Source organism: Nilaparvata lugens, unplaced genomic scaffold (genome assembly GCF_014356525.2).
Source record: "Nilaparvata lugens isolate BPH unplaced genomic scaffold, ASM1435652v1 scaffold4867, whole genome shotgun sequence".
Lineage (NCBI taxonomy): Eukaryota > Metazoa > Arthropoda > Insecta > Hemiptera > Delphacidae > Nilaparvata > Nilaparvata lugens.
In genome coordinates, this window is record NW_024090864.1 from 1 (window position 1) to 25,106 (window position 25,106).

General features: G+C 33.7%; 1 protein-coding gene and 1 long non-coding RNA gene across 2 annotated transcripts; both read right to left on the minus strand.

The window, feature by feature from the left end:
- Positions 1 to 3,230: 3,230 nt before the first annotated feature.
- LOC111055886 lies at positions 3,231 to 4,017 on the minus strand. Its single transcript, XR_005573844.1, has 2 exons — positions 3,796 to 4,017; positions 3,231 to 3,359 (listed from the first exon to the last, which is right to left on the minus strand). It is a non-coding gene; the product is annotated as an uncharacterized LOC111055886 (long non-coding RNA).
- Positions 4,018 to 11,153: 7,136 nt separating this feature from the next.
- Positions 11,154 to 22,421, minus strand: LOC120355806 (probable phosphorylase b kinase regulatory subunit beta). Its single transcript, XM_039444519.1, has 3 exons — positions 22,161 to 22,421; positions 19,895 to 20,002; positions 11,154 to 11,460 (listed from the first exon to the last, which is right to left on the minus strand). Exons 1-3 carry the CDS (start codon positions 22,317 to 22,319, stop codon positions 11,275 to 11,277), a joined length of 453 nt encoding a protein of 150 aa, XP_039300453.1. The 5' UTR covers positions 22,320 to 22,421; the 3' UTR covers positions 11,154 to 11,274.
- Positions 22,422 to 25,106: the final 2,685 nt, after the last annotated feature.

The following is a 25,106-nucleotide window of genomic DNA, read 5'->3' on the forward strand; positions in this document are numbered from 1 at the left end:
AACATGAAATCATACCCATTGCTATATGAAGATATCATGACTGAAGGGTGTTTGAGGGTAGTGCATGTATTTTCAAAAGTGCTGAATATAAATTCGTATTTCTTGTTGTGTACCGTCCACCGCATGATAATAATTTCTACAATTTCATTGAAATCTCACATAACAAATAGTGAGTAGGTTTTTGATTCTGTATTCAAATTTTTTAAATAAGTGCAATATTTCTTAAGTTTTTAATTTATTGTGATACATTCTGTGATCTATTTAGAGTATAAAATCAACCTTCAAAATTAAAAATTTTAAATCATCATTCCTGGACCGAAAATCAACGAAGCAGTATGAGATTACATAACCTTATCTTTTGGACAACATTAACATTTTTTTATCAAAATTTTTGGAGAGAAATAGTACAGGCTCAGCCTAGTTTTTCCTCCAATGTCATAATTGTATTATGATTATAGTATTTTATACAATAAATGAAAATGAAAAAAATGAAATATTGGAGCAATTGTTGAACCAACTCGAAAGTTTGAATGTTCCTATTTTAATATGTGGAGATATGAATATCGATGGCAATATTGATTCTGTATATAGAAGATGTTTTTTTGATGTGTTGGAATCCCACAAATTGTTGAATGTTATAAAAATGAACACTAGAGTGACTCCAAATGTATCAACACAAATTGATTATGTACTGATAAGTGAGAACATAAAACAAGTACAAAGCGGCTGTATAGACACACCCTTGTCTGATCATAGATGGCTTTACATAGATATAGATGTGCATGTTAATACCAAGTTATGCATGAAAATAGAGAGAAATAGAATTACAAGACTGGGTATGGACGAATTCTTTGGAAGACTTGGCATGATTAAATGGATGGACATGGATGGTGAAAAGTCTTGTGACGAATTGTTCAATAAATTTTATAACGATTATAGATACTGTTTTGAAATATGTTTTCCAAAAAAGATCTATTAATAACTCATTTGATATGAGTTGGATTGACAATGACATATTATTGTCAAAAGAAAAATTAAAAGAAATGTATTGGAGGACTCGGCAAGTTGGTGATGAGAGAGCTAAGTTGGAGTATTGTAATGCAAAGAGACAGCACTCACAATTGGTTTCTGGTAATAGGAGGGCATTCTACCGAGATAAAATAATAAAGTCAAGAAATATCAGCAAAGAATCATGGAGAGTTGTTCACAGTCTGACAAAGGATACTTTCATCCATAATAATATGAGGTTGAAAATAGACGATGAGCCAGTTAATGATCCCATTAAGATTGCACAAGAGTTCAATAATATTTCTATGAGGAGGTAAAGAGCCTTGTTGGTGATGAATTACACAATCAAGATATTATAGAGGATGTTTGCGAGCAAATCGATGGTCGTCAATTTCAATTAAGATCAACTTGTGCCGATGAAGTGATTGAAATTATTGATAGAGTGTGCAATAAACCAAGTGCTGGAGTTGACAATATCCCATGTAGACTAGTTAAAGCCTCAGCGCATATTATAGCTGAACCTTTGTCGTTGATTATTAATAAGTCATTTGAAGAAGGGAAGTTTCCAGAAGCGATTAAAACATCTAAACTGGTCCCAATATATAAAAAGAATGAAAAAGATGTAGTAAGCAACTATAGACCTGTAGCTGTACAATCAGTCTATTCCAAAGTTTTTGAAGTTGCTTATCTGGACAGATTGATTCCATATTTGGAGCAACACCGATTGATAAGTGGTAGACAATTCGGATTCCGTAAGAAAAAAGCACAGCAGATGCAATTTTTGCCTTATTAACTGCAGTGGACGATAAAGTAGATTGTACGGACGAGGTGTACACAATATTCTACGATATGACCAAGGCATTCGATTGTGTTAATCACAGAAGGTTGAAGCTAAAACTTGTCAAGTATGGAATCACAGGAAAACCCTTGGATTGGATAATGACTTACTTGGAAAACCGACAACAACTAGTCACTGTGAGTCACATGGGAAAGGATAATGTTATTCGACATATAAGATCACAAGTGCAACAGGATGTTAACATAGGAGTGCCGCAAGGCTCAAATATGGGTCCAGTTCTTTTCCTGCTTTTTGTGAATGATCTTCCAACTTCAGTACAAGCGGGGGAGATTTGGATGTTTGCAGATGATGTGTGTCACCTCTTAGTAGACAGGAATTCTTCTGAAGCAATTAAGAAAACGCAACAAGGTTTGAATGAGATGAGTATATGGTGCACAGAAAATAAGCTGGTACTAAACCAAAAGAAAACGTGTGTGATGCAGTTCCATAATGTTAAGAAAAGAGACTTTAGTCCACGTTTGCGCATTGGTGATCAACACTTGCAATTGAATGAAAATGCCAAATACTTGGGAGTACACATTGCTGACAATCTACGTTGGGAAGAACACATTAATAATGTTGCTAAGAGATTAAACGTAGTGTGTTGCCTTGCACGTCGCCTGCAGAAAGTAGTGGACACTGAAGTATTGATGAAAGTTTATTATGGCTGCTTCCACAGTGTTTTAACATATGGCATCATATTCTGGGGAAATTGCACAGAAGCAGAAAGAGTATTCTTACTGCAAAAAAGAATAGTCAGAATTATAAGTGGTGCACACTATATTGAACATTGCAAACCAATATTCAGGAAGTTACAAGTGTTAACATTAACGGATGTGTACATACTGGAGTCAGCGACAACAATCCTGAAATATCCTGATCATTTTGAAAGAAACTCCAGCATTCACCACCACAATACTAGGCAGAGAGGGAACGTCCACATAGATAGACAACGGACAACACTAGCCTTGAATAGTACGAGGAATGTAGCCAGCAGGGTGTTTAACAGGCTCCCCTTAGACATAAGGAGGTATAGTGATCCTGCAATCTTCAGAAAATCTTTGAAGACATATCTGCTGGAAAAGAACTACTATTCCATGAAAGAGTTCTGGGAGGACGTCTGACCTCAAGTTAAATCGGACAAACGACGACCACGGCTGCAAAGCTTCCAGTGGGATCATCACAAGTATGCAAGTAAGTATTGGAACACATCAACTTATATTTTATAGCTTTTATAAAGTTTCTTGTTTTTAATGTTGCCGAAGACCTGGCATTACTTGCCTGGGCTGAAGAAGTTAAATCATAAAGAAGTAAATAAACCATTTCACAAAACTTAAGTAACTTACATCTAGTTTTAATAAGTTGATATTAAAAGAAAACTTACTTGGTAGGTTTTTGATATTTCATTAGCTTCATTAACTTGAGCCATTCGTTCTCCACAGAAAACTCAAAATATAGGTACGATATAGGCAGTAGTAATGATGATATGCAGGAAAGCAATTGCTATTGTTATCTGAAAAATAGTTTCCAATTAAGCCTAGCATAAATTAAATAAATATAGGCTAAGTGAATTATCATCAGAATAAAACTAAATAGCCAAAATAAGTCAAATCAATAAAATATGGTATGCTATTCTAGTTTTAAGTTTGATGTTTTTAATTAAAAACATTGAAAATATATAGTTGTCTTTCTTATTGTATTACTTTATGTGATACCCATGATTATAAAATAAAGTGATAAACAATGAAACAATGTTGATCAACCAATCTCATTGATTCACAGTGAAACTTGCTTATTGTTTAACTCTAAATGTATTAGAAAATACTGTACCTATGTAACTAAGTTAATGACCAACAACCTTGAAAAATAAACATTAATTGTCATCATGGATAAATAGCAACATAATATTTCAATAGGAAAATTCAAATCCTAAATAATGAAATACTTACCAACATATAAGTCAGTTTCTTTCTTGTTATAATATAGATTTTTTATTAGGTATGCTACATTATTGCTACTTTATTTTATAACTAATACCATAACCAACAGTAAAAACACAAATTAAAATTATAGTGGTTTATAAAATAATAGTCATGTACATATTTTGCAAGTTTTCAAAACTCTGTTATCTGTTTCAAACAAGACTGCCGACTGTTGATGAATTTATTCTAGGTTAACTATATTATTATAGTGAGGTCCACGTTATAATGGCAGTGGATAAAGGTAGAAGAATAGCGATGCCGATTCTCTGCATTAATTAATTATATTTCTACACTGTCATAAACATAATTGGCATCGTTGTGGACCTAGAAAAGGATAATATCACCGGCTTTGTCGAATGATAGACAAGGATAGCAAAACCAAAGTTGATCTAATAGTCATTATAACGTGGACCTCACTATAGAACCCTTCATATTTGTTTTGCGATAAATTTGTTTCATCACACATTTACACAGTCTCGCTAATAACGATCGATACTGCGAGTTCGATATATTTCCAATTCCACATACTTTCAATTCCACCAGCTGACAAGATATTTTGAGTTCCGCCGGCCTGCACGATATTCGGAGTTCCGCCTGTCAACATATTCGGAGTTCCATATATTTCCAATTCCGGCCAGCTGCAAGATATTTTGAGTTCCAGATATTCCCAATTCAGGCGACCCGAAAAAGCTATTTGCACTTTAGAGCGACTTAGAGAATGAAAGACACTTTCAAATCTGCGTGGCAGTTCTTTGTGCAGTGAAAAGTGTGTGTGAAAAGAGGCCATTGTGAGGAGTGAGCCTCGGTGAGAGAGCGTTTAGCGGTGTGGTTTGATCGGTCGACGAGTGGATGAGCTCTTATCAGCTGACATGTCTCTTCCATTTGCGCCCCTGGCATCCAGACACATCTTCTCTCTCCTTCTTATTCTTCACCTTCTTTTCTTGTCTGCAGATGGCGGGTCGCACGCTTTTCCTCAGTGCAGTCTCCCCTTCCCTTCGCTTTTCCCACCCCCAGCTCATCTTTTCGAGTGTCAAACCGATGTCGCCTAATTGAGTGCAAAGATCTCGGTCGACACGCCAAACAACGCTGCTGGCTGCTGATTAACTGCTACCTCCTTCTCGCATTCATTTATTCGACAAGGAACAACACTTATTCATTCGACTGGGGATGTTTTATTTGACATTGTTCTACGTAATTGATGTGAAGATCAATTTATTGTAGTCAAACATTTATTTGATTAGTGTGAATGAATATGAGATACTTTGATCTGTTCTGCCATGCAATCTTGTAAGAATAGGATAGTCTACTAAGAACTAGTTTATTTAACTCAAGGTACAGACTCAGCTTCCATTCTATGATTGGGCGGCAGCCCAAAATGGACAATTATTAGGAGCGCCAAATTAAGTTGACTTTAACATCTAAGGAGGTGAAGGGTTTTTAAAGGTAACGTGAACTTTACCTGTTACTGCCCTATGGAGTGTACTTTTCAATAATTTTTCTAGTTCGGATAGTGAATAATCATTCTGACAGAACGCTGGAGATGAATGAGTGGAGTCACTACTATTATTACCGTAGGCCTATTTCATAATAAGACTGACAAAGATTATGAACTCATAGAAATACTTGATTCATCAATATTTGCGATGCTATTCTAGGAAACATAGGTAAGGGAAGTATTGCTTTCCAAAAAAAATTAAGGTACCCTAATTTGAAGTTTTCTATACGTTTCAAGGTCCCCTGAGTCCAAAAACATGATTTTTGGGTGTTGGTCTGTGTGTGTGTATGTCTGTGAACACGATAACTCTATTCCTAATCAACCGATTGACTTGAAATTTCAAACTTAAGGTCCTTATACCATGACGATCTTGTTTAAATATCTTAATAAATTCTTAGCCATTTGAAGCAACCATCTTTATTTACGTAGATAACAAACTAAACTCAGTAAAAAACTTATTATTTTATCAAACAGTTATCATGTGATTAAGTAACATCACATGATATACAAACATCTTCCCCTTTTACTTTCTCAAACATTTCCTTTTTCAACCTTTCCTTTGATTTCATCGTCTTCTTAAAAACCTCTCATTTCTTCCACTATTGGACTTCACCACATAGGACCGTGGGGCATCAGCTTCATTAATAACTACTCCAGGCTCCCATAATTTTGTTCTCCAATCTTGGATATAAATGGGCTGATTTTCTTTGAAATAAGATACATGTTTCCGTGACTGCTTATCGTATGTTTCTTTCTGTTGAAATTTATGGTTCTTCATTTGCACTGCTATTTCTTCCCGAGGAAGTTGATGAAGTTTCAAACTATCTTGAGGATAAGGGAACTTTGTTCTTATCATTCGACCAAACATTAACTGAGCAGGAGAATAATTGAGACCCGCAACACAACTATTCCGATAGTTAAGCAAACTCAAGTTTAAATCGGTTTTGCTTTCAGCACACTTTCTTATCATAGTCTTTGCTATGTCCACCCCCTTTTCAGCTAAGCCGTTAGACTGAGAATAACGAGGACTTATTGTAATAATTTTAAAATCCCACTCCTTTGCGAACTGTATCATTTTTTGGGAGCCAAACGGATTATTATCAGCTATTATAATCTGCGGAATTCCAAACCTGCCAAATAACTGGGATAAAATAGATTTAACAGCCGAACTTGTCTTACTGTTCATTTTTGTTATTTCAAGCCACCTTGAATAATAATCCACAACTATGAGATAAGCTATTCCTTTTACTTCAGCTATATCCACTCCAATTTTTAAAAATGGAAAATCGGGTATTTCATGAGAAAGCATTGGACTTCTTACATTGGACCTTCTATATTTTTGGCAAAGCGTGCAGGATTCAGCCAGATTTTTTATGTTTGCTCTTATTCCTGGCCAATAATAAAATTTTGAGGCAATGCTGTTCATTTTTGTTTCTCTAAGTGCGTTTCATGGAGCCTATTCAAGATAAAATCTCTCAAATTCTTGGGTATAATAATTCTTGAATTATAATACAATAGACCCTTGCTAAATTGTATTTCATTCTTATTTTGAAAAAATGCCTTAGTTCTCCTCCATCAACAATGTTATTAAGCCAGCCATTTTCACAATAATCTATAACTTTCCGAAGAACATCATCATTCTGTGTTTCTGCTACAAATTCATTCAAGCGTTTCTCTGAAAATTCAACTTCGCCATTCTCAGTAACACAATGAACCATATCCGCCATGCTCAAATCAACTTTTTCTTTAGTTCTTACACCGCACCTTGACAAATAATCAGCAATATACATGTTTTTCCCAGGTAAGTACTGGAGGCTAAAGCGGTAAGGCATTAGTTTTAGTCTCAATCGACGAATTCTGTTATTCTGTATGTTGTTTAATGGTTTCTTCATTATTGAAACTAATGGCATATGATCAGTATGTATAGTCAATTCATCATGACCGTAGATATAGGTGTGAAATTTATCACAAGCAAATACAATAGCAAGGAGTTCCTTCTCAATTTGGGCATATTCACATTCAGAAGAGTTCATAGATCGTGATGAGAAATAAATATTGGCTTGTTGTTCTGTAGTAAACAGCATCCTAAAGCGCCTTGTGATGCATCACATTGGATTAAAACTGGAATCTTATAATCAAAGGGAGCATTTACCTTGTCACTTGTAAGAACCTTTTTAATGTTATTGATTGCATTTACATGAATCTCTGTCCAACACCAAGAGACGTCTTTCTTCAATAATTCTCTCAATGGTGACACTATTTGTGACATATTTGGGATGAACATTCTCAAATAGTTGACCATCCCCAACAGACGTTGTAGTTCAGCTTTATTTGTTGGGTCGGGGAGATCATTAATAACCTTTATTTTCCTGGATCAGGAAGCATTCCTGATTTATTAAACAGCATTCCTAAATACTTCACTTCAGGTACGCAATATTGAAATTCTTGAAATTAAATTTGATGTTTGATTTCCTCGCTCGTTCCAAGACCTGTTTCACTGTCTCGTCATGTTTTTCTTTGCTGTTTGAAGCAATGCAAATATCATCGAAATAAACCACTACTCCTGGAATATCTTCAAAATACTTTGAAACACATTTGTGAAACAATTCTGGTAAATTACATAAGCCAAAAGGAGAACGTAAAAATCTATAAGTTCCAAATATAGTGCTAAAATTGCAATATTTAGCAGATTGTTCATCAAGGAGTATGTGATAAAATCCATCTTTTATGTCAAGAACGCTGTAGTACTCTTTATTTGCTAGACGAGGATGAATATCCTGTATTGTTGGGATTGTAACTCTTTCTCTTACAATGTACTTGTTCAAATGTACAGGGTCTATGCAAATTCTTAAGGATCCATCAGGTTTCTCTACTATCACAGCATTTGAAACCCATTCAACGGGCTCCTCAACCTTTTCAATAATTTCATGGTTATCAAATCATCAAGTTTTTCTTTAAATTTGTCCTGAATCTTCATTGGTATACGTCTCGCTGAACTGGCATGTGGCATTGCGTCCCTTTTTAATCGAATTTTGCACTTGTCGGGGAAACAACCAAGGCCAGTAAACACATCAGAATACGTTTCAAAAAAATACGTTCTATCCTTCACATTGTTGTTACTACTTTGCTTCTGAACTTCATCAATTCGTTTCACCAGATTCAACTGAATACAAGCTTCAAGGCCTAGAATCGGTACTGTACTCTCTTTGACCACAACAAAGTTTATCAAATCAAATATTTTTTCTGATTCCACTTGAGCAGTGAACTGACCCAGAGGTGAAATTTTAAATTCTCCGTATGCTTCTAACCGAACACTACTCTTTTTCAACCTACTCAATAACACACTGTCTTTCACAATTTCATATGGCAATATATTCACTTCTGCTCCTGTATCTAATTTGAAGTTTACTGGTTTATGTTCAATTAATAATGTTTTGAACCAAGCCTTTTCATTGACAGTGTTAACTAGATATACTGAATCAACAAACTCGTGAGCTTCTTCTATTGCTGTTGGACTTTCCACAACATTATGTAATGGTTGAGGTAGCCTTTGCTCACTCACTCTGAAATTATTTCTTCTAGCTTTATTCAGGCACATTTTGCTAAAATGATTCATCTTACCACATTTATTACAGCTTTTACCAGACGCTGGGCAGCTCCTACCTTTTACATGCTGCATTCCGCAATAGCCGCATACAATCTTCTGATATGAGTTTGTTTTCCTTTTATCATACTTGGAAACTGGGTGCACTTCCTTTCGAGACTTTTCTTCACTTATTGACTTCTCATGTTTTTCACCTATTTCAACACTGCGACAATAATCAATTATTTTCTCCAACGAGGCGTTGTCTCGCAACACACGTTGTTGCATTTCTTTCGACCTTAACCCCAATGCAATCATAGTTTTCAATAACTTATTCTCTTGTTCCCCAAATTCGCATCTTGTCACTAGCCCCTTCAAAGTTGCATAGAATGAATTAAATTATTGACCTTCCTCTTGTTTGCAAGCTATAAAATTGTATACATTCATGATCTCATTCTTTTTTTGGTAAACAATAGCTCTCTAATATTTTTAATATTGATTCTACCGTTTCTGGCTCATTCACATCTTGTAACGATTCATATAAAATCAAAGCTTTATTGCCTAACAAGTTTTTAAATCTTGCAACTTGAATTTGGTTGGATTTTTTATTTGTCTCAGTCGCTATAAAATAATTTACGATATTTTTCCTGAATAATTCGAAATTTTGTGAAACATTTTCCCCGTTGCATTAGTAACGGTTCTGGCTTGTTGAAATCCATGTTCGTCTTTTAAGAAAAAATATAATAATATGATAATTACCCAATCTTATTACTCACTTAATCCTGTCGTTATCATTCTCCTTTTCTGTTCAATTGCTTGACTGCGCCATGTTTAAATATCTTAATAAATTCTTAGCCATTTGAAGCAACCATCTTTATTTACGTAGATAACAAACTAAACTCAGTAAAAAACTTATTATTTTATCAAACAGTTATCATGTGATTAAGTAACATCACATGATATACAAACAGATCTGCCAATAAGAAATTCAATAAAATTGAATTCAAAATGGCGGATATTTACTAAAAAACCATGTTTTTCACGGTTTTCTCGAAAACTGCTCTATCGATTTTCTTCAAATTTATACCATGGATAGCTATTCATAAGCCCTATCAACTGACATGAGTCTCATTTCTGGGAAAATTGCAGGAGCTCCGTAATATTCTTGAGAAAAATGGCGGATAATCACTAAAAAGCCATGTTTTTCACGGTTTTCTCAAAAATGACCCTATCGATTTTCTTCAAATTTATACCATGGATAGTTATTTATCAGCTCTATCAACTGGCATGAGTCTCCTGCCTGGGAAACTGATGGGGGGTCCACCCCATCCTTGAGAAATGGACTTTGTAACCTCCTTCTCGTGCATGAGGTAGGTAGGTAGAGCACTTCATAAAAAGAACACATAGTCGAGATATTTCATCTGTAGAACAGCTGTTTTGACGACTTTTAAAAAAATCATCGAATTTCACAATAATTTACACAAAGGAAAAAGTACTCTGAAAACAATTATATATACAGAAGTCTGATCGTAGTTTTAAATATGTTGTCATTCTGTCAATTCTGCCAATCGTCATTATGTTATTTCCCTAAATTATTCTCGTTTAAGAATGGTGCTTACAGTTCAATGAACAAGGAAAGTTGTGTGAGTGTACCACACCAGATTTTTTACTTTTACACTGACTGTAGTGTAAAATTTATAGTTTATAAGATAAACTAATATGTATTTTAGCATGTGACCCGTGCTTTGCACTGGGAAAAACGTTGTGTTGCGAAATTCAATCTCCTTATGTCCAGGAATCATAAAAATAGAATAGTATCTATTATTTTGTTAAAATAATTGATTGATAATCTTCATCGGAGTTGAAAATTTTCAGAGAAGAATGAAATAATTTGTCTCGAACCCGGAACGTTCATTCATGAGTCACGCGTGCTACCAATTACACTAAGGATTAACTTTCAGATAGCTCTGTTTGGTTGGGCTTCTATTGTCAAGTGAACTTTGAATCACAAATTCAATAAATTTGTTTCATTTATTAAATTTAAATTATTTATATCAATAAGAATAAGCCTATATCCATCCTCAGTGAATTCAAAATCCAAAAGAAGAATTTCAAGTGAATCAGTTCAGTAGTTCAGGCGTGTTGATGCGTCAATCGTGTATTTCCTATCCCGTACATGTATAAGCCAATTCTTTTCTTTATAACAGAACAGATTTTATACCATGAGATGAATGAATAAAACCAATCTACTAATAAATAAACTTTATTTCAGTCAAAAATAAACAAGTTACAAACATAAATAAATCTATAAACAACCGGTCTATAAATGGGGTCTGACAAGACATACCCACAGTCATAGGAATATAAATTACTGCAATCTACATTGGTCAGCATTGCCCTTCCTTGACGCGATAGCATCAGAGGTGGCGGTGCTCTGCAGCAGTTGACCTCCTTTCAGGACATTGTTGACAACTGCTCGTGCCAAGTAACCGGTGGTGATGGATTGCTCTGATGAGAAGAACACCTCGATGCTTGGCTCTTTCAAGTCACCATCCTGAACAAATCATTCATCAAATTTAGATTTTTCAAAATTTATCATGGGATTTAGGTTTGTGAATGGATCAGAAAAATACAAAAGAGAAATACGGAGTACGGAGACGGAAAAATTATGCAGACCATAGATTAGAATATGAATTTTCCTTTTTTCAATAATTTCCAAAAAGTAGGCTTACTACCTCCTACCTAATTTCGTATTATTTTTAAGTTATCCTGGTCTATTTCAATTTTTCAACCAATTGTTTGTTTAAGACAATTTTATTCCAACTATTTGAAAATTGTTCTTTCTTATTATTATAACACTAGCTGGCAGGCTCGCTTCGTTCGCCTTATCCGTCTGGCCAGGGGGCTCCTCCCCCTGGACCCCCGGTTGGATCATCCAGAAATAGGATTAGCAGGCTCGCTTCGCTCGCAAGCTCCATTTGAGCTTCCTTCCTTCCGTCAAAAGTCACAAGAGACTTACAGGCTCGATTCAAAATTTGTAAAAAATATTCAATTATTATCAAAATTTGTAAATATGATTCTATTTCTCAAGACTTGCTTGGGATATTATGAGAATTATTTTATTTCAGTTTAATAGTTCTTTGAAATTTGAAACAGGAATGATGTGGAGAATTCAACAAACATCCATACCAAGTACGAATTTGATCAAGAAATTTGAAAACTCAATGAAAAATCTGGTGTGCCGCACTCACACAACTTTCCTTTCCATTATGAAAATTGATCACCTGACACTAGTGTTTACGCGCATCTCAAGTCTATTCAAAGATCTGAGCCAGTTGGTGACAGATCAATAACGCTGGAGACACACGAGGTCTGCTATCTCTTCATAGTGGATGATGTAATAGAATCAACAGTTGCCAACAGTTTGCAATTGAATATTCACATTTTCTCAAATTCCGAGCTTATTTTCAATTTTAGGTGAAAATTGAAAATTAAACATTAACTGTTTAATTAATTGAAGAATTAATTGTTGACATTCATATTGTCCAAATTTCAAGTGTGCTAAAACAGCTGATCAAATAACTTTTTTTTTGTATTTATTATTGAAGAATCAAAAATTTCTAATAATATCAACATATTGTCATTTAAAAGTTTAAAAAAGTTTAAGCTCAACCTGCCCCATTAAAACATAATTGAACGTAATCTTTTAGGTTATGTAGACAAATTGAAATCTACCCAATCTGAGATTTTCTCCCTGTCCTGGTCGAGGACGGCATTTACGCACAAAGGAATACCCAGCTTAAACAGATGTTTTTGAGATAATTTCTTTGATGCAGCTCTTTCACATCTTCTCTATACTTATAAAAGGCTAAGCCCCGACAGACTGAAATCACACCACAGCCCAAACTACTGAGCCTAAAAACTTGAAATTTTGCACAATTATTTATGGTAGCCTGAAAACATCCACTAAGAAAGGATTTGCCCCCCTGAGGGAGCTGGGGCCCCCCCAAAATTTTGTACTTTTCAACCGCTCATTGCACAGCAAAGTCATGAGGAACTTTTTTGTTCAGCTATGAAAAAAAATTAGATCTATGCAGAAAAATTTCGATCAGGAGCACAGGGGGGTCCAGGAGAGGGCATTTTTCGAAAATTTTTATGTAAAATCACACTAAAGCTCAAACTAATTGTCCTACAGACTTGAAACTTTGCACAAATATTCTTCAAACATGCTAGACGCGCACTAAGAACGGATTTTTAGATATTTTGCCTCTAAGGATTTCAAAGGATCCTATTATGTAAGGTTATGAACATGGTAAGGTGAACGCCATATGGAAATGGGATAATTTATTTATTGACATGTGATATTCTAACATATGTTGTAATCATTGAAAGAAACAAAATAATATGATAGAAATTCAAAAAAGAACATCTGTTCTACTATTGCTTTCTACCTGATTCCACTTAACCTCAATAATATTGTTCTGATAATTGATAAATATGTTAATAATATTATTATTACTAATAAATAAAAGTATTGTTTTGATAATTAATTATTATGATTAATATAATAAAAGTATTGTTTTGGTAATCAATAAATATTTTTATTTTCATAAACTCTGTATAATATAATGGTGAATGTGAAACAGCTGCATCAAAGAAATTATCTCAAAAACATATGTTTAGGAAAACCATAGTTTTGAACTTCGTTTTCCTGATGCAATGTATAGGCCTACAAGTGGCTTGGATTATCAATTTTTCAGCTAGAACAGTTTTTTGAGACTGCTAAATAAACGTCTGCAGTTTTATCAATGCTGTATCGGCAATATGAAAACGCATGCAGTTAATATGTCTTTAATAAATTTAATTATTAAAGGTGTTGATATTTACATGATAATTATTTTCTGCCATTTTTATTTAATTACAATTTCAAAATTATTCCAGCCTTGATGGAATGATTGACTCACTGTACAGTCAGTCGAAAATTTTAATATTGAAATGAGGGGTATTTTGGCAAGCTGAACAAAAAAATAAGGTCCTATGCTCTTTCTCGATATTTATTTTAATGAAAAATGAGTCTTGTGGGTTGTCAAAGCTCCCCCTGGAAGGGAAACTATTCATTTTATCCTATCTTTTAGTGAAATAACAATGATTTCTTGCCAACAAGAATCGAACTCTTTGTGAATTTAGATAAAATATGACCTACACTTTAGATTTATATAATTATATTAATTGAATTCATGGAAATTGAAGTACGTTTTTCAGTCAGTTTATGATTAGTTGTTGATGAAATTGATTATCAATAAAAAAAATGATTATAATTTTATCAGTACCGAATTAGTTGAATGAATTGTCGATGTACTGAGTTCTTGGTCAACAATAATTAAATATTGGTATTTATCCAATCATTATTTTTCCAGAAGTTATTTCATTTGAATTAGAAAATATTTGTAAGCTCCTATCAATTTGTCATTCGTAACAATGAATTGTTCAAAACATGAATTTAATCAAATAAAAAATGGCCCATACTTCTGTATTCATGTTCGCATGTTTTCCACTTGTGATGGATAGCCAAATATTGTATGGCGAGCTGCACGGCGAACTGATGGACAAACACATTATTAGTTCAGTTTTTGCGTACCTATAAAATTGTAGGATGGGGAGGAACAAACTACGTTCACCTCGACCCCCTTATAAAAGTGCAAAAACTAATAATCAAAATCATCAAGCAGAAGCCACTTTCTTCGTTATCCGTCAGACCAGCTCTACAATGAGTTTGGTGTGATGGACGCAAGACAACTCTACTCCCTAGGAATTATTTGCAGACTACACAAAAACCCAGAAAGCTTTCAAAACAGAAACCACTGTCATAACACAAGGAATAGAAGCCTTCTCATCACGAACTTGGCTAGGAAGGCAACATACCAACAACACTACTTCAACCATCTAGCACCAAAATACCACAATTTACTTCCTGTGCACATCAAGATAATAGAAAACTCAAGAAAATTTAAATGCGCCATTAAAAACTGGAAAACTGGATCAAACAACTGGAAGGCATAATATAGGAAACATAAATTTCGAACAATATTTGTAAGCTCACTTTCTCAGGGGTTATTTGCACCCCCACTCTAAACTTAATGTATTACTATTACACCTGCTCTAGAACATGGGTTTTCCATAGTTGAGTAGGTTAATTTCCAAAAAATGAAATTTATTTATATTTGTAAAAAAATTTCATAAATTGTATTTGAATATTGTGTAAATTTTATTGATTAGATTGCTTATTTGTATATTAATGGGATTAAAATGTATTATTATTATTATTATTATTATTATTATTATTATTCATTGTATATTTTTCCCCCGACTCAGATGTCTGATTGCTGTCTCATTCACTCAATTATCAAATGAAAAGCCTGTTTGACTTATAGTAAAGATAATAATTATGTCAATTTTTTTACAACATACAGTTTTTATTCATCAGAAGCCAATACCAATATCAGTCCAATAAAAAAATCCTTTTCTGTCATGTTCCCCGTAGCGAAGCACGGGTAACTGCTAGTTCACTATATTATTATACAGAGTTTTAAATTGAAATATTCATAATTATCAACAATACTATTGTTATATTAATAATAATAATAATAATAATAATAATATAATAATAATAATAATAATAATAATAATAATGATAATAATAATAATAATATAATAATAATATATAATAATAATAATATGATAATCATAATAATAATAATAATATATTATTATTAAAAATATTATCAATATTTTTAAAACAATATTATTGAGGTTAAGTGGAATCAGGTAGAAAGCAAAATAGAAAATCATATGATTTGGTGAATTCGCTGTATGAAATCGTATCTCCATAAATTAAATTTGAACATTAATTATGAAAAATCTAAAAGGAAAATTGAATTTGGGCTTCGAGTCTATGAGATTGATATTTTTAGAATCTATGTGCAAAATTTGGAGATCTAAATCATTCCCGTTTTTCCGGAATTCACAAGTTGACATGTTTTGATGCGAACAAACGAACACACGACAAAGACAACCCTACTCTCTCTTATTTATAGAAGATAATAGTTAACGACTGCAAGAGATAGGACTGTGGAACAGAGTAGTGGTGAAACTATGATAGCGCCAGAAGTGTCTCAAACACAATAGTAGGTACGACATGAACTTTTTGGAAGTGATTTGAAAACAAAAAGGTTAAAACAACAGAAATGAAAGTTGTCAACCTTATCATTCTACCTCCATTTAGAGAGGCTTTTGTTTGAGCCGAATGTAAATCTATGATATATAAAAATGAATGTCTGTTTGTGTGTTTATTCCCTGTAGACTTGAAAACTACTTGACATAACGGCATCAAACTTTGGGAATATGTTGTGTGAATATTGGGGATGGTTTCTGAACAAAAATTTTAAAAGGGAGGGGCCAACAATAATTATTTATTAATCTATTTTACAGACCTATGTTTTCCAAATTGGTCGCCGAGCGGCTACCGAAGAACGAAAAGATGATCATGATCAAGATCATATTGTGATAATTGATTAGCATCTAAAGATACCAGCTATAATAAACACGTCACCCTGTGATAAATTGTTTACTGGTATTAAAACGGTAGTTTGGAGTTGAAGGTGTAGTTGATTAGTACCAGCTGTAGATAATGGTTCCTTAGAAGACCTATACAAAATTATCACTCCCCTATTATTGAGAAACTGGAAAATGTTGAGAAAAATTAATTCACCTGCAAAAGAGAGTTGTTCATAATCCACCTCATGAAGAGAGTTTTGTTCATATTGCAATTCTTAATTACTGAAGAATGACAGAATAATTACTTTTTTTAATGTAGCTCAGCTTAGATTCATCCTAAAATGGAAGATGAAAAGAATATGGAATTCTGTGTGATTCATCGTACATCGCATGTTTCTTGGACCATCTATTGACAATCAACAACAATGAAAATATTGAATTAATCGTTGAAATACTGATTTAACCTATCCATTTTTTGTAATTCAACACTTTACTAATAGATATTATAACCAATTGATTGAGAAGAATATGTTTCCGGAATAATGAATGCTGTAGACTAGCACATAGGAAGTCCGTATTGAGATGTAAATGAAAATATTGATTGTCAGATAAATTTCATGATTCACCAAATACAGTCAAATGTGACATGAGATACATTAACTTTTTGGCAGTACAAAGTTCGCCGGGTGAGCTAGTTTTAAATAAAGCTTTATTATTAATAGTCAACGCTGAAAAAAGACAGGCTCAATCACCAGTAATACTATAAATTCTATGAGGGACCAGTAAGCCATTAATTTTGAGTAGTTCAATCACTTCCATTATGGACACTGGATACATTATGGACAATCAATAACTACATATGAAATTATTTATTAGCTACAGAAAAAAACTTTTGATAGCAGTGATCCCGATTACTACAATATGAAAACATTGGGATCAAATATTAGGAATTACTCACATCTCTCATCAACTCGTACTTTTTATTAAAAAAATATTAACAAAAAAAAAAAAAAAGTTATATTAAATGAACTCACGGTTAGTACTCAATTTTGTCTTTTTCTGGCCATGCTACAAATAAATGTAGGTAATGTTTGACATTTTGTTTTCGTAATCTTATTGTCTATTATTAAGAACGTTTCAAGTAATGTTTTAAGGCAACTAAATTTGATTTGAAAAAAGAATTATCAACAAACTCCTAACCAAAAAAAAATCTCTGTGCTCTGTTCTAATAGGAATGTATGAGACTCCATATACAGCTGATAGAAGATGCAAACCAAACTGGCAAAGCATACAAATGGAACAACCACGTGGCAAGTTCGCCGCTCTCGATAACCAAAATTATTGGATCAGCTTATTGATAAGATATTTTAAGCTTTCCAATGATTACAACATAGGTTAGAATATCAGTGTCAATTATTTCAGTCCATATGGCGTTCACCTTACCATGTTCATAACCTTACTTAATAGAATCCTTTTTCATCCTTTGAAACCCTTAGAGGCAAAATATCTCAAAATCCCTTCTTAATGCGCATCTAGCAAGTTTAAAGAATATTTGTGCAAAGTTTCAAGTCTGTAGGTCAATTAGTTTGAGCTGTAGTGTGATTTTACAACAAAATTTTCGAAAAATGCCCTCTCTTTAACCCCCTGTGCTCCTGATAGGAATTTTTCTGCATAGATATAATTTTTTTCCTACAGTTACCTTGGAAAGTGACCATTCCTGCATTGATTACAGAACGCAAAGAATCACTTTTACGCTCTCAAAGTATCACTTTGCCTACTCTTAATACTTTGAGTATTATCTTGCAGCCATCCCAATCAGCTGTTGACATTGTTGGCGTGTCCTGTCCCAAAATGCGAATCTATATTATATTACGATATGACTGTGATGACTTTTAACGTTTATTGTTATATTAGAATTTTTTTATTGTATTTTATTGCAATTTTTTTATTTTATGCATATATAATATATATATATATATATATATATATATATATATATATATATATTTGCATTTTGAATGCGAATCTATATTTTTTCTGATTTTCAAATAAATAAAAATGAGAATAATATTGAAATATTATTAAAATATTATTATTTCAAATAATATTTTTTTCATTCATAAATGGTTGAAAAATTATTTAGAAATTAAAATTCACTCAAATTATTCAAATTTTCAAATTAATGGATTAAGTAAATTTTTAATTTGAAAAAATGATCGATTATTAATTTTCAATTGGATTATCAATTTTAAAATAAATGAAAGTTATTATTTATAACAAAGTTATACAGACAAACATTTGATGGATTTCAGCCATCATTTTACCCCATAATCAACCACTTCTCTTATTCAATGGTAACTGTTGGAAAAATTTAATGTGAAATATGTACGCAAAGTTCCTCTGCTGCACTCAAGAAACCATTCCGCCCTCGCCTACGGCTCGTGCGTGAATGTTTCTTTTGGTGCAGCAAACTGTCACTTTGCGCACTAGTTGCACAAATAACTATTTCGTAGCTGAACAAAAAAGTTCCTCATGACTTTGCTGTGCAATGAGCGGTTAAAAAGTGAAAAAAAATTGGGGGGGGGCCCAGCTCCCTCAGGGGGGTAAATTTCTGAAAATCCTTTCTTAGTGAATGTTTTGAGGCTACCATAAACAATTGTGCAAAATTTCAAGTTTTTGGGCTCAGAAGTTTGGGCTGTGGTGTGATTTCAGTCTGTCGGAGCTTAGTTTCTTATAGATATAGATAGAAGATAGATGTATCAGGCTATGTATATGGACATCTATACTATGATGTAACTTTTGAATTGGAATCAATCAAAATCACTTTTCAGCTGAGCTTTGGTGTTTACGAGTTTGTGTTTCTTGAATAGTTCCAGATTTCTTAAATAACTCAATATTATTCGTTAAAAGTGGTAATTGAGTGGAATATTTCTAATTAATTTATCAATTTAAGCCATCTAAATTCAAAATTTATAGTTCTAATGTTTATTTTGGACCAAAATTTTATAAAAATTGTACACGTGAAATTCTCACCTTATCTTGGACTTTGTCATTTATAAATTTGGAAGAAAAATAGCACAAGGACTACCTTATTATTTTATCTTTCAATGTTATTAAATAGTGTTATTTGCATTGCAAATAAATAATAAATATTGGAATACATGGCAATCCCTATCTAATTTTTTGACTCCAGATGTTTAAAGTCTAGGACTTAGCTAAATCCCGAGCTCGGAAACCGGCCCAAAGTGTAAGTAACTTTTGGTGGAAAAAAATTCTTCTATATACATTTGTCTTTTATTTATGGCCAATCGGAGGTTGAAAAAAGACCTTCGTATATCATTACGATAAATTAATAAGATAACTATATTGTGTCACTATTTTGACTAGTGACAAACTAAATTGTAGAAATTTCAAGATCGTTATGTTCAACTCACCTTACAAAACATGGTGTAGGCATCAGTAACCAGCTGGTCAAGATCTAATTGATTCCGGAAGCTCAACTCTGGATTTCGGTTCAATATCGTGAAGACGATGCACAACAACTGTGATAAAAAACAGAATTGATAAGGTATGATTGGTTTCAGAAATTACGAATTAAGGTTAGCCAGAGTTAACTAATGTGTTACACCTTTCAGTCTGCTAGCGCTGCCGAAGGATAAATAGTATATGGCAGGTTGCGTCGATCGCGTTTACGTACGCGCAAGAGATGCTATGAGCATACGTCAGACTTCGACCTTTCGGCCGGCAAACACCGGCTTCCCATATGAATTACATACACAACACAGCGTCAAATATCAATTCCTCACATAAAAACCGCTGTATTGATAAAATATATGAATATGCAATTCATAAAGAAACTAGCTTCACATCAATATGTCTTTTGAAAACATTGATTAATTTCGAAAAGTATAGAAAGCCCTTGAATCTATCACTATATTCAATCAGTAAAACCGATTCATTTGTGAAAAGGCTGGCAATTTACTTGTTTTGGACTCATTTTGAAGAATAATACGACAAAATAAAGAGAACAAATATAATTTTATGCTATTCGTCCAATTATATTTAAAAATTATTGTTTTTTATTTGACAATCATTTGTGAAATTTGATAGTATCGTCGCCCGGAATGCTAGTCGCGAACTTTTTGTATAATATGACTGTTTGTTTAGGACTATATTTATTGACGAATACCTGGAATATTAGTTTAGCGAATACATGGAACTGTTCACCATGGTTACAAGCTACTTTTAGATCGTTGAACTGTCTGGTTACTAATAATTATTCAGTTGTCTACAGGAAAGCATAGTGCCAACAATTTGCTCTTTTATGGTGTTTTTGTTTCTACTCAGTGCAGTATTATTATTATATTATTATTATTATTATTAATGATGATTGTTAATGATGATGTACATTTTATTGATTCTTTTCATGGAACACAAATATACAAAGGAAATATCATATTATTCAAGGCAGAATGTTATTTTTTATTTGGAAGTGTCCTTGGGATACTTATGAGAGCAAAGAACACTTGTGTAAAGCAAGAATAGATCTTAATTATAATTCAAATACTTCAACTAATTATAACTTCAAATACCATAGCATTTTTCAACTACCTTACGGTAGTGAAATTCACTTTATGTCTTTATAAAATAACAGTATTGAAGTCATTGAAAGACGTTCATAATTAGGATAAATAAAAATCTATATACATTTTAAATGATGTTCATACATTCTCAGAGCTGATCTACACTGTTTATTTTTGTGATAATGTTAGGCAACCGTTGATGGATACGCATTGTTTCAGGAGTTGCTGATAAAAAATCGTTACCATCATCAGAAAAATATCCTGAAATTCCTGAAGAAGTTGTTATTTTTTTCCACAGACTAAGGACTTTCGTAAGGATGAAATTTCTAAATGAGAATCTAAACAAGAGAAAGAACTAGAACGACGCAAAAAAGAAAGAGAACATACAAAAAAACGTATTTGAAATGGTATGTATTGAATCGAATCGTGTACTCAAAAGATTTGCTTTAGACTTGCCGGTAACATTTATAGGATTTTTATTAAAAATTGGTTTTGATATTGTTTCAAAGAGGATAAAATGCTGAACAATTTTATGTCACTCTCTTCTATGTAGTGTTGATGGTTAATTTGCTATGAGGGCTCAAAGTTGGGCATTTTTACGTTTGAATGCATGTTAAGCCGGGCCGAGAGGTCGGAGCATGACGTCACACCATAGCTGGCCGCGTTCTCCACGCGTCTTATGCGATCAAGGCAACCTTCTATATACTATTCTTGAGCACTGCCTGGTTGTGGGTTCGAATCCCGCCGGTAGGCATGGACATTTCATCATTTATTTTCATTACGAATTATATTTACATGAATAAATTGGAATCTCTTGAATTTGGCAGCTCCAAATCCCAATGAAATGTATTAATCTAGAACAGTATTACTAGTTATTCCACAAACAAATTCAATACAACATAACAAAGAAATATATAAAAATGTGAAATATAAGTGGACAACCCTATGCATAAGCCCGATAGGGTTATATTAGTTGATCAATATAATTAGCTGAACTATATGATATTGTGTTCAATATAATATATTGAATATAATTTATCACATTTTAATTCATTTAAAATAATATAAAATACATTAAATTGATACAATTTATTATTTTATTAGTTGGTGAACTCACTTCGACAATGATCTGGCGGTACTCGGGCTGGTGTATGCGGTTGAGCGTCTGCTCGACTAGGAGCGCGAAGGTGAGTTCGGAGCGAGTCATCTCGGAGAGGGTGGGTTGCTGCGGCAAGATGTACCCGCGCACGCGCAGTCCGCCCGGCGTTCGCTCCATCACGTCCCACACGTGGTTGTAGAACGAAGACGGCACCCGGCACAGGCAGCCCTCGATACGGCGCTTCTCCAGCACGCTTAATCTGAAAAACAAACAAGTTTATTTCCTCAAAAAACACAATAAAATATCAGCATTCAAAATTATACATTAATAATTTAAAGCTCAATTACACTTAATAATATGAAACTAATATAACACTTGAACTTAATTTAATTTAGTAAAATATAACTCAGACTAATACAATATTAACTACTACTAATATTATTATACTAAACATTCTAGAATATTCACTATAGGGAGAAAGTGGAAATGACAGACAGGACGGGATGGTTGCCAATTTCCTTCTTATCACCGCCTTTGAGAATCAAACAAGAGTAGAGCTAAATGTTCCTTGTTCTGAGTAAGAGTTTTAAAATACTGATAATAAAGAGATGCTTCACGAAATATTGATTAGTTTAATTTGAAATGTATGTGTATTCAGGGCTACTTATTTTTTATTTATGAAATTACATATAGTACCCTTTTTTGAAAGGGTTTACAATAAAATAACGCAAATTATAAAAAAACTAATTTATATTAAAAACTCTTGAAAAAAAGGGTAGGCTACTATGATATTATTTTATGAATAGTTTAATTTAATTTATCCTACACCACAGTCGATTCACTGGGAACTTATTTTTGTTGAGGGTGATGCCCAAATGAGCTCTAGGCTTGTGCGTGGGTAAAGAGGCAGATGATAATGAGAGATGAATAGACCTACAGTTTTAGGTGGGTTCCGAACCACCGGGAAGCGATTTTACAACTCATGACTCATATTCTGAGGAGTTGTCTCAAGCGGTCACCCTTTCACCGGGAGTAGCAGGCGCATGATTCTTAGCTTATCTAAGCGATAGCGCGACCACTGAGTCACACCGCTCTCCAATAATAGAATTGACAGACTATATCATACTCAGACTATATCATTGTCACTATAGACTAATACCATACATACGAATACGAGGCTATTCCAAATCTAAATGATGTCCGACTTTCAAATATTAATATTCACTCAAGTTCCATTCCGAAATTAACAATATTTATAAGAATGGAAAGAAAGATTCAAAGTTTGTGGTGGGTGCTAATGGTTCCTTAAGCTAAGGGACCTAAGGGTCCCATTAAATAGTTGGATATATTATATGATCTTAAACCTGGTCAAAGACCTTTTTATATTTTTTTTTATTGTAATTTGACTGCAACCTAACACTTTGGTTAATGAACAGTTCAATTCTAGCTTAAATTAATACGTTCGTTTGACATTAAAGGGGTATTCACTCCTTCACAGTCTAAGTGAGCAATGCCCATGCACTGTTTCTTTCAGAATCACTCTTACTACATTTAAACGAGATCTGTAGGCTTCTTCCTTTTCAGTCTTCTCACTGTATTAGAGTTGTCAATGAGGTGTAGAGCTTGGATGTTTTGATGACTATGTAGAGTCTATTAATAGTTTCTGGCAGCCTTTGTAATCATGACATCGACTTTTTCCATCTGCAGGTCCCTGTGGAGATCCGAGTTTCTGACAAAGTATGGAGCATTGACAGCATTCCTCAAAACCTTGTTCTGGAATTTCTGGATGGTGTTGATGTTACTTTTTCTTGCACAGCCCCACAGCTGGATGCCATTACAACCACACAGGCCGAAGAATTTGTCTATACAATAGTAATTTATTGTAGGTTGAAAGGCTTGAATTTCTCCCCAATAACCAGTACATTTTCGAGTATTTGAAATCCAGTTCTTCTTTCTTTTTCTTGACGTGTGACTTCCATCGTAGTTTTGCATCTAGTGTCATTCCAAGATACTTAGCTTCATTTGCAATCGGAACTTCTTTGTTGTTTAATCTTATTGGAATGTACACATAATGCCTATTTGTGAAGACAACGTGTGTGGACTTGCTTTCATTCAACTTAATCCGCCAGGTTCTAGCCCATTTCTCAATTTTCTTGATGGCTTCTTGCGCTTTACTTGTAGCTTCTTCATTAGTTTCTCCAACTGCTAAGATAGCTGTGTCATCTGCAGAGGTTGCAATAGTGTCATTTTCTGGCACAGGAAGATCGCTGGTGTAGAGCAGGTACAGAGTAGGGCCCAATACACTTCCTTGAGGTACTCCAGCTTCAATTGGTGTTAGTCCTGAGTAGCTATCATCTTGTTTCACTCGGAAGAATCTGTCTGACAGGTAAGATTTTAGCAATGAGGCACATTGCTGAGGTAAAACATTTTGTAGTTTCTTAATTAAACCTACATGCCACACTTTATCAAATGCCTGAGCGACGTCTAAAAAGATAGCAGCACAATATTTTTCTCTTCTAGAGTCTTCTCAATTACATGAGTAATTCTATGGACTTGCTGAACTGTTGAATGTTTTCTCTAAATCCAAACTGATGATCAGGAATGAGTTGTCCACTCTCTATCACATATTTCAATCTGGAGAGCAAAACTTTTTCGAAGATCTTGGCCATTATGGGTAATAGAGATATGGGTCTATAAGATGATGCATCATGTGGTGGTTTACCTGCCTTGGGGACCATGATGACTTCAGCTACCTTCCATGACAGTGGCACATATTTCATCCTCAAAGCTGCATTTATGAGAACTGTGAGTTTTTTCAAAGCTCTATCTGGTAGGTAGAGCTTCAGAGCTTCACCAGTAATGAGATTATAACCTGGAGCTTTCTTAAAACTGGTTGTCTTGATGATACTTATCAGCTCATTTGTTGTTAAGGCTGGAATCTCTCTCATATCCTGTGATATTCCC

Excerpts from the sequence above, each read along its gene's own strand:
- LOC120355806 (XM_039444519.1), bottom strand. The coding sequence starts at position 22,319 with ATGGAGCGAACGCCGGGCGGACTGCGCGTGCGCGGGTACATCTTGCCG. Across the intron at positions 20,003-22,160 it reads ACCGCCAGATCATTGTCGAA|TTGTTGTGCATCGTCTTCAC; the intron begins GTGAGTTCACCA and ends TTTTTATCACAG. Across the intron at positions 11,461-19,894 it reads CCTACACCATGTTTTGTAAG|GATGGTGACTTGAAAGAGCC; the intron begins GTGAGTTGAACA and ends TGATTTGTTCAG.